This window comes from Microtus oregoni, unplaced genomic scaffold (assembly GCF_018167655.1).
Source record: "Microtus oregoni isolate MIOR12 unplaced genomic scaffold, Mior012 000080F_ref0000499, whole genome shotgun sequence".
Lineage (NCBI taxonomy): Eukaryota > Metazoa > Chordata > Mammalia > Rodentia > Cricetidae > Microtus > Microtus oregoni.
Genome location: NW_024544538.1, coordinates 3,382,843 through 3,394,082, shown reverse-complemented (window position 1 = coordinate 3,394,082; position 11,240 = coordinate 3,382,843). Strand labels below are relative to the sequence as shown.

Genomic DNA, 11,240 nt, shown 5'->3' with positions numbered 1-11,240 from the left:
GTGTACTGTAAAAATCCTATTATATGAGAGCCTCTCATTCATCAAAAAGAAAGCAAAAATTCTACTGATCCTCATAAGAAGAAATCAGAAGATTTTGAGATGAAGTTTCAGGGTAGGGAGGACTTTGTGTGTTGAGGTGTCTTTGGGTTACAAGAGGCAAAAATGAATACTCGATCAGAGAAAGGTATGTGTTAAAAATACCAGTGATCATGTTAGGTTCTCAGGCAAGTGAGCAGACACATAAGAAAATAAATAGCCAAATTAAAGGTAGTATCATGAAAGCAGCAATCAACCAGCCTGTTGGATAGGGAACAATTACTATGGTTTTATTCCCAGCCTCCAGCTTGACTCATTTGCATGTGCTGTAGACTGAGAAATGTATATGAGTGGTGGCTTAGCAATTCTTGTGGTATCAGAAAGTTATGCGTGTATCCAAAATGGATGCTAAGGCAACCTGAAATTACAATAATTTACTGAAGTCACCTCCCTAGTTTTTGCTTTATGAGATGTTTAACACGTTATTCTTGATGACTGAGTGGTTAGGCAATGAACAGTATATGTAATTATCTTGTTGCTACTGTCATCACAACATCATTATGTTTTTCCTAGAAACTTGGAGGTTTATCTTGAGCTTGAGCAAAATATGAATGCAAATAACTCCAGCATATTTATAAAAAAATTAAATTAAATTGCTTCTGCCATGATTTAAACTGGTTATCACTGTATGCTGAAGCATGCTCGTAAACAAAGCAATCTTCTAAGAATTTAGTAATCGTGAAGGAGAACAATTGTCACTACACTTTGAAAGCTGTGACTCTCTATTTCCCTTTTCATTGGATAATACATTACTACAGAGAACAAGAACTTTGCTTGTGTATAATATTTTATACTTTATCCATTTACTGAGCCAAGTATTTCCATTTGGGATTTCACAAACACATGTGCAGAGTTTAGATAACTGATCTTTCCGAAGCATTATCAAATTCAGTGTCTAAAGACTTTCTAATCAAACCACTAAAGAGGGGGCCTCTGAATGTTTTTTTCCTATTCTTTTTCATTTCCCTTCAAGGTACCAATAGTGTTCTGATGGCATTCCACAGTAAACAAAATGCTGTGACCAATACTCTACCTCTGAAGAGCCTTTTTCTTTTCCATTATAGGAAATTGAACATGGGGCCTTACAAATACTAAACAAGAGTCCTACTTAAGAACTGCATCCCAAGCCTTTCTTTTACCTTTTTATTTTGAAACAAGGTCTCACTGAGTTGTCTGCATCTGTCTCTAAAGTTATCCTTCTACATTATTCTCAAAAGTAGCTGAGCCCATAATCCTGTACTACCAGGCCCAGTTAAGATTCTGGAGACGGAGAGAGAGCATGAGCAAGGAACTCAGGACCGCGAGGGGTGCACCCACACACTGAGACAATGGGGATGTTCTACTGGGAACTCACCAAGACCAGCTGGCCTGGGTCTGGAAAAGCCTGGGATAAAACCGGACTCTCTGAACATAGCGGACAATGAGGACTACTGAGAACTCAAGAACAATGGCAATGGGTTTTTGATCCTACTGCACGCACTGGCTTTGTGGGAGCCTAGGCAGTTTGGATGCTCAACTTACTAGACCTGAATGGAGGTGGGGGTTCCTTGGACTTTCCACAGGACAGGGAACCCTGATTGCTTTTCGGGCTGAGGGGGGGGGGGCTTAATTGGGGGAGGGGGAGGGAATTGGCAGGCGGTGGCGGGGAAGAGACAGAAATCTTTAATAAATAAATAAATTAAAAAAATAAAAAAAAAAAGATTCTGGAGACGTTTCCGGTTTGCGTCGCCGAGCAAGCAAGTCCGGCATCTGGTGAGGTGACTCGAGAGGTACAACTAATGAGAAAGAAACAGCAGAGAAGTATTATGTCATTTGTCCAACCCACCAAAGAGGGTAAAGCAAAGAAGCCTGAAAAGGAGACAGCCAACAGCATCGGAGAGAAGGAGTCCCCTCCAAAGGTAGCATTGAAAGAGAGGAATCGACTGGTGTCTGAGAGTGACTCTCCAGTGAAGAGGCCAGGAAGGAAGGCAGCCCAGGTCCTAAGCAGTGAAGGGGAGGAGGAAGATGAGGCTCCTGGCACCCCCAAAGTTCAGAAGTCTGTATCAGACTCCAAACAGAACTCTCCTTCCAGCCCTGACACATGTCCTGAGAATAGTCGTTTCTTCAACAGCCCCTTCATGGATATCTCCCCATCAGGATTCCCGAAGCGTCGCACTGCTCGGAAGCAGCTCCCGAAAGGGACAATTCAGAACTCTGTGGAGGAGCAGAATGAGGACAAAGGTAGAGCAGCCAAGAAAAGGAAGAAGGAAGAAGAAGCACAGACGCCAACAGAAAGTCTCACAGAGGCTGAAGATGTAAAACAGAAGGAAGAAAAGGAGGGGAGCCAGTCCATAGTGCCCCCTGAGCCTGCAAAGTCCCCTGAGTCAGTAACCCTGTCAAAGACAGAGAACATTCCAGTGTGTAAGGCTGGCGTGAAACAGGATCCTCAGGAAGAGGAGCAGAGCAAACCTCCTGCTAGAAGTGCCAAGACACTCAGCAGCTTCTTTGCTCCTCGGAAGCCAGCAGTGAAAGCTGAAGTGAAACAAGAAGAGGCAGGTACTCCAAGGAAGGAAGAGACCAAGGGAACCCTGGATCCAACAAATTACAATCCTTCCAAGAGTAACTACCATCCCATTGAAGATGCCTGCTGGAAACACGGCCAGAAGGTTCCTTTTCTTGCTGTGGCCCGGACATTTGAGAAGATAGAGGAGGTTTCTGCTCGCCTCAAGATGGTGGAGACACTGAGCAACCTGCTACAGTGGCCCTGTCACCCCCAGACCTGCTCCCTGTCCTTTACCTCAGCCTCAGCCGCCTTGGGCCACCTCAGCAGGGACTAGAGCTGGGCGTTGGTGATGGTGTCCTCCTCAAGGTAGTTGCCCAGGCCACAGGTCGTCAGCTGAAGTCCATCCGGGCTGAGGTAGCTGAGAAGGGTGATGTGGGACTGGTGGCCGAAAACAGCCACAGCACTCAGAGACTCATGCTGCCCCCACCTCCACTCACCACCTCCTGGGTCTTTACCAAATTCTGTGACATTGCCCGGCTCACTGGCAGTGCTTCCATGGCTAAGAAGGTGGACATCATCAAGGGCCTTTTTGTCGCCTGCCGCCACTCAGAAGCCCGATTCATTGCCAGGTCCTTAAGTGGACGGCTGTGCCTTGGGCTGGCTGAGCAGTTGGTCTTGGCTGCACTTGCCCAGGCTGTGAGCCTCACACCCCCTGGCCAAGAATTTCCCCCTGCTGTTGTGGATGCTGGGAAGGGCAAGACAGCAGACGCCAGAAAGATGTGGTTGGAAGAATAAGGCATGATCTTGAAGCAGACCTTCTGTGAGGTGCCTGACCTGGATCGAATCATCCCTGTGCTGTTGGAACATGGGCTGGAACGTCTCCCAGAGCACTGCAGGCTGAGCCCTGGGATCCCTTTTAAATCAATGCTGGCCCATCCCACTCGGGATGTCAGCGAGGTACTGAAGCACTTTGAGGAGGTGGACTTCACCTGCGAGTATAAATACGATGAGCAGTGGGCACAGATTCATGTTCTGGAAGGTGGAGACGTGAAGATCTTCAGCAGGAACCAGGAAGACAACACAGGAAAGTACCCTGACATCATCAGCCGCATCCCCAAGATTAAACTCCCCTCTGTCACTTCTTTCATCCTGGACACTGAGGCTGTGGGCCGGGATCGGGAAAAGAAGCAGATCCAGCCATTCCAAGTGCTCACCACTCGAAAGCGCAAGAAGGTAGATGCATCAGAGATACAGGTGCAGGTGTGTCTGTATGTCTTTGATCTCATCTTCCTCAACGGAGAGTCCCTGACTCGCCAGCCCTTGTCTCGACGCCGGCAACTGCTCTGGGAGAACTTTGTGGAGACGGAGGGCGAGTTTGTCTTTGCCACCTCCCTGGACACCAAAGATATCGAGCAGATCTCTGAGTTCTTGGAGCAGTCGGTGAAGGACTCCTGTGAGGGGCTGATGGTGAAGACCCTGGATGTTGATGCCACCTATGAGATCGCCAAGAGGTCACGCAATTGGCTCAAGCTGAAGAAGGACTACCTTGACGGTGTGGGTGACACTCTGGATCTTGTGGTGATTGGTGCCTATCTGGGTCGGGGGAAGCGTGCTGGCCGGTATGGGGGCTTCATGTTGGCTGCCTATGATGAAGAGAGTGAAGAGCTGCAGGCCATATGCAAGCTGGGAACTGGATTCAGTGATGAAGAGCTGGAGGAGCATCACCAGAGCCTGAAGGCCCTGGTATTGCCAACCCCACCCCCCTATGTGAGAATTGATGGGGCAGTGGCTCCAGACCACTGGCTGGACCCCAGTGTCCTGTGGGAGGTGAAGTGTGCAGATCTCTCTCTGTCCCCCATCTACCCTGCTGCATGGAGCCTGGTGGACAAAGAAAAAGGTATCTCCCTTCGTTTCCCTCCGTTCATTCGTGTCCGTGGAGACAAGCAGCCAGAGCAAGCCACTACCAGTGACCAGGTGGCCTGTTTATACCGGAAGCAGAGTCAGATTCAGAACCAGCAAAGCTCAGACGTGGACTCCGACTTTGAGGACTGCTATTAACCCCCTGGCCTCCTGGGCCTGGAGTGGAGATTGAGGTAACCTGGGTACTATTTGCTTGGTGGTGTTGACTGGTGTGTGTGTCGGGGGGAAATAGGGGTGGGATACTGGTACTGTGATGTTTCATTTTCTTAAATAAATGACTATTAAATAAAAAAAAAGATTCTGGAGACATTTTAAATTAACCTGTGCAAATTATTCTAAGAAACATGTTGAAATTATTAGAATTAATTTTAGATCTATATGTCAAATTGTGTCCAAAGTAATATGTTATAACCATATTTATTCAATTTAATTGTGTAAAATATTATTCTGTCAAGAACTAATCTTAAAGAAATATCTCCCTAATTTGACCATGCTAATAATTTTGCTGGAATAGGGAGAGGGGTTTGTACTATCTTGGTAATTATTCATTTAAGTTCTCAATTTCAATAAAGAACAACAATGAATGAAGGACAGATTATAGATAAAAAAGGTCTTTCCAATAACCATGTATCCATAGGCACGCCAGATTAAACGGGTGGGCATGGACCAGAAGGCCTTCAGATCTGTGGTATCCAACTGGGAGAACTTGGTACTTGATTACATTGTAAGAAAGGCACATTGAAAAATTCAGACCAAAGAAATATCATTCCAGCTACTTGTGGCTGCCACCCAAAGGATTGATTCTTACATCACCCAGTACTTGAAATGTGCAAAGTTTGGTATTTGTGAGTCACCAGGATCAAAAGAAGCCAAGTGACAGTTTACAATAGCCTCTTTCCAGGATCACTTCCTAACAAAAAGTCAGGCACAGCCATCCCCCAGTTTCTCCCTGGAAATGGTTTGCCTGCCCTCTTTTATAAGTATTGTAAAAAGGTACAGACCTACAAGAAGCTGTGACTGACAGCTGATGGGCAGAGAATTAATCACACATCCAGGGGCTGAAATAGAAATGATGCACTTCAGATGCCTTTCTTTTCCATCTTATTTGAACAGTAAGACCACAATTTCAGCTTGTCCCTAGAAGTAAGTGGTTCACATATCAAGCAACAGCACTTTATATTTCTCTACCAGCACCACCCCCTGACCCCCATGTGGAGAACAGAGGAGTGTATGAGAGTCCCTGGAGATGTTGGAACAGGCAGTTATGACTCACCTGCTATGAGTGATGGGAACTAAACCTGAGTAATGTGGAAGAGCAGTATGTTGAATTAGTGGTGAGCTGCCTTTCCAGGCCCAATGTACTCCTTTTTAGACCCACTGAGTCCATTTAGTGCTGTGAATGTGTGCATGAATATGGTGTCATTAAGTGGAAGATGAGCATCCTATCAGGAGCGTTTATCCCTCAAAACTTACACACTTTTTACCAGCAGCCATCAGCTACCAATAGCTCCTTAGCTATGGGTGGCCCTCATCAGAGAAGTATTTCTTTTTTCAGAAGATAGCTAATAACACAGAGGCTCACAACTTCAAATCAGAAAGGATAAGAGACTGTGGGACACTAAATAGGACATCTATAACACATCCCCCAAGGCTCTGGGATCTTTGTGGAAGGGAGGAGAAAAGATTGTAACAACAAATATCTCCTTTCAATCTTTAACATAGGCTGACATCTAAAGAGCAATGGTACAGTTAAAACAGCAATTTCTTTATACTTAGTTTTGGGTGTTTTGTTTGAAGGTCATTCATAATTATGGGAGAAACATTCTTATAAATAATGTAGAAGCTGCCTGATTCCTGAATCCTCTTCATCAGTTGCAGATTTTGGAAATTACCTACTTTTGGACAATCTCTGTGTTCAAAAGGAGGTCAAAATGAAAAATAAAAATACCTTAACAAAACAAAAATGAAACCACAATATACCATTGTCATGAAGAAATAAATGACAATAAATGTTTACATTAAATAAAAGAAAAACTCAAATAAACAACTTAACTTTACACTCAGAGAACAAGAATAAAACGAATGAAAAGTAAACTCAGAGTTAGCTAAAGGAAATAAATAAATGAAAAATCAAATCAGAAGTGAACAAGGAAATAAATCTATAAGAATATCAACAGAAGTATAAGTGTGTGTGTGTGTTTAAAGGGAGTTAAACCACTTAAAATTACAATGCTCCTCACAATGACAATAGACTAACATAAACCCCAGTACCAGGCATGAGAAACGTCCTTTTGAATGGTTGATCAGTGTAGTCTAATTGACTCTTCAAACAATATATACTATCCATGTATCCTTTGGATGTCTTTCAAGGGTTGACGGTGGGCCCTATAGTAGAAAACACCACACACTTAGGATACACAAGCCAGATGATCTGAGCTAGATCTGACCTGGAAGCCTCTTTCCTGATGTCTAACCTTCATGATAACAGAAAATACTGTGCAAACTGCAAAGGGGAGACAATGCAACTCAGCTGCAACACCTATGAACCATTGCAATAAGCAGCATGGGAGTTTCTCTATAGGTGCACTCGCATGTTTATGGCAACCAGCGGCTGTCTAATTTGACCTAAGGCATACTCAACAGGAGGGGGATTATGCCCGGCACTGGAAACCTAGCCAACATCCCCAGGCCAGTGAAGCTAAGGGCCTTAGAAAAGAATCTACTATCTCCACTTTGCTAAACCTGTATAATTTGTTACAGAGTTCTAAATCTGAGCCTTATACTCACAGGTTAGTGGAGCTACCACCTTTCTTCAAAGAAGCTTCTCGCTACAGCCAACAGATATCACAGAAAACCACAACTGGACACAATGCAGAAATCAATGAATCCTTAGGAGCCCAGCCACAGTGGATACATCCACATCATAACCTCTGCATCTACATCTCAAGGAACATTGTTAAAACCAGAATGGAAAGATTGTAAGAGCCAGAACACAAGGACATTTGCTGTGAAACACTCTCCTAGAAATGATTAAAACAAGACCAGTACAATGACAATATCAATGAGCATATTGACATGGAAGGAAAATTTTTCACAGAGTCCCATCCCTAGACAAAGAATGATGGCAAATATTGATTGCTTGGAGGTATATTAGCCTCTTCCAGGGATGAACTTTTTATTGGTTGTCCAATGCAGAATGGCCAACCATAAAATCATATACATAGAAACAACCAAAACAGACTCATTTGGTTGGAATTATATATTTGTGAAAGAATAATCAAACAAAAAAGGCTATCAATTTGAGAGTGGGGGTGCATAGAAGGAGCTGGAAGGAGGAAAGGAAAGGAAATGTTAAATGTTATATGATTCTATTTCAATTAAAAATATTTACAAATAAATATTTGTTTTAAGCATAAAAAGTCTAACTAATGGTTTCTCAAATAATATAATTTGATAAATATCTAGGTAGATGAAAACAAAATTCCTAAGAAAGAAAAAGGAGGCAGCAAAACTTATGTTCCAGAAATTAAAAGAAGGCTCATAGGAAGCAACTATGAACAGTTAAAGACCAATATATTAATTGCATAGCCTAGAACAAATTAATACATTTGTTGATACAAATAACTTTTCAAGACGGAGTCAAGAAAACTAGAACACTTGAATTGAGTGATAAAATATTAAGAGATAAATGTATAATTAATATCCTCCTGACAAAGACACCCCCAGAACTGCATGACTTCGTGGCTGAATTCTATAAAATATTTAAAGAAGAATTCATACTAACCATTTTTTTGAAAAAAAAATCTCATACATTTTGATCATGTTTCCCGCTCCCCTGACTTCTCTCAGATTCACCCACATCTCTATCTCCCCAACTTGTGTTCTTTTTTTTCTCTCTTTCAAAACAAACAAAATTATAAGAAACACAAACAATCCACCCCAAACAAAAATGTCATTCAAAATAGACATGTAATACATGTATGCATATAGAAAAGAGAAAAGCAAAATCTCATGTGTAAATTGGGAATGTAGGGATCATGGTGAAGGGTAGAGGGAGAGAAAGGAGGAAAGGAGAGGAATGGAGAAAAAAATGTATAGCTCAATAAAATCAGTAAAAAAAAATAAACAAGTAAAAAGACCAATCAGGCAAAATATGCTCAGAGAAGAATTAAACAAAAAGTCTACAAAATACCTTTGAGGGTTTATGTGTGTGTGTGTGTGTGTGTGTGTGTGTTGACCATCTACTGCTGGGCAAGGACCCTGGCCTAAAATGTAATACTAGCCTTTGTAAATTCAATCAGCTTTGAGGAGAGGAGACAATTGCTACTCATTTTATGAAACCAGATAAAGATACTACAAAAATAGGAAACTGTAGACTGACAAACGTGAAAACAAACATCTCTTCACCAAAGTGCCAGTCAATTTCAACAGCTCATGAAAAGATTATAAACCATGATCAAATGGGACTTGCGTATGAAAGAAAATTTGGCTTAATATAAGGTAATCAATGTGAAATATCACACTAAGGACATGAAAACTGGTCCTAGAGAGACAGCTCAGTTGTGCACTCCTCTTGCAGAGGACCTGAATTTGGTTCTTATCATCTATATGGGATGGCTCACAACCTAGTGACTCTAGTTCCAAGGGATCAGATACTATAGCATCACCTGTATTCATATCTGCATGTGTGCACACATGCACAGAATTTAAAATAATAAAAAAATTAAACCTTATAATCACATTGCCTATTCATTACAAGCAGAAAACTTATTTGATATGTATAGGACTATTTTAGAAAGGTCACAAGCGAGTTATAAAACCAAATTGTCTCAACACCAATGTACTATCTATAGAAATTTCACAGAAAACAGCACAAAATTAATGAGGGAAAATGGAAAGTTTTTCCAATGAGATTCAGTACAGAACAAGGATACATACTCTCATAACTTCTAGACCACTGAATATTGGGGTGACTGGCAACTGGCAAATAATGATTAGGAAGCACAGATCTCTCTGAGTTCAAGGACAGTTCGAACTACTCAATGAGATCATGCTTCAAAAAATGTATAAAAGTAAACTGATAAAGAAAAGGTGTTATTGTTGGAGGGAGGGCTGCTTGTTCTTCCCGGTAACCTGGCTAGCTTAGACCCAAAGTAATCACACAGAAACTGGATTAATTAAATCACTGCTTGGACCATTAACCCTAGCTTCTTACTGGATAACTCTTATATTAATTTAACCCATTTCTATTAATCTGTATATCTCCACATGGCTGTCGCTTACTGGGTAAAATTCCCAGCACCTGTCTCCAGCAGCTCCATGGCTTCTCTCTGACACTACCTCCTTCCTCCCAACATTCTGTTTAGTTTTTGCCACCTAGCTCTATTCCCCTATATCTCTGCTCTAGGTCCAAAGCAGTTTCTTTATTCATTAACCAATAAAAACACATAGACAGAAGGACCTCCCACACTAGGTTATCTAAATTGTAAAAGAAAAAGTCAGCTCTTTTTGAAAAAGACAAGATAGTCTATGTAAAACTCCCCATAGACTCCAGAATTCTTCCAAGAGGTACAACTACATGAACTCAAATGCGGTGTTTGTTGCTGATTTCAGACAAGTGTGTGAGAGGTATCTTTAGTTTAGAATTGGTAAATTTCTCCTCCTGTTATAAAGAAGATGCAATTTCCATATAGATAATAGTTCAATTCTAAGAAAATCCTTGTAAAAAAAAAAAACATGATCTTTCAGGGTGTATGATTGCCATAAACATGCTGGTATTGGAGTGCAAAAACCTATGAGTACCCTGGTCTAGAAACTAGAGTTTTTTCACTGTTAGCTGTTAATCAATTGCAGTTTCTATTGGGCTCTTTTAAATTAATCACTCAAAAAGTTTGGCTTCTTTAATGATGGCAATAAGTCCTTTGCCCATTCTGCTGCCAACTTTCTTATTCAACTTAACCTTGCTCTTTGTAGATTTTAATTTTTAGATTACTGATTGACATAGGGCACTATTTTCCTGAATATTGCTTGCATACCAGGTACTCCAATAAAAATCCAAGCTGCCTTTTAGTTGCATTCAAATTAACTGCAGCCTTTTGATCAACTATCAATAGAGGGTGTTATTCATTCCAGGCCAGCCATATAAATAGCAACTGCTCTCAAAATCCTTAATGCTTTCCAACTTTACTGTATTTTTTGTTACCCACTTTGTCTTTACTGTATTTATCATGCCACACTTTAAACATTTTGAGTGGGAATTGATTGAATTTTTAGAAATACAAAAGTCAGAGTATTTATACAAATGATTTGGAGTGCTTCTGTACAGGAGATTGATCTGTTCTACTAATATTTTTGGTTGTTATTTGGTATAATTATTTGCTGATTGTTGACCTTTCAGGGTTTTTTATGTATTTTGAATAACAGAACTTTATGAGTATTGATTTGTAAAAATTTGTTCTGGGATGTGCCTTGAATTCATTCTTCTGCAGAACAAATAGTTTGAATCTTAATAAGATCTAACTAATGAATTGTTCCTTTTATAATGCAGGCTTTGAATATATTATCATTAAAAATCATAATCATCAAAGCTAATATTGCCTGTGATTGTAATCCTCCTACCTCAACCTTTCAAGTGCTGGAAGTGACAGGGCAAGCCACCATGCCCAGTCTCTCTTTCATTCTGTGTATCAGAAATTCACATCTTCTTTCCCCACCAATTAGACCACCTAGAAGTTCACTGATT

The 11,240-nt window shown here is 41.2% G+C and overlaps 1 protein-coding gene across 1 annotated transcript; it reads left to right on the top strand.

The window, feature by feature from the left end:
- The first annotated feature begins 1,874 nt into the window (after nt 1-1,874).
- On the top strand, nt 1,875-4,688 carry LOC121441664 (DNA ligase 1-like). Its single transcript, XM_041642867.1, is given in 2 exon segments — nt 1,875-2,829; nt 2,832-4,688. Coding segments are annotated over 2 exon segments (2,760 nt in total). The 3' UTR covers nt 4,637-4,688.
- Nucleotides 4,689-11,240: the final 6,552 nt, after the last annotated feature.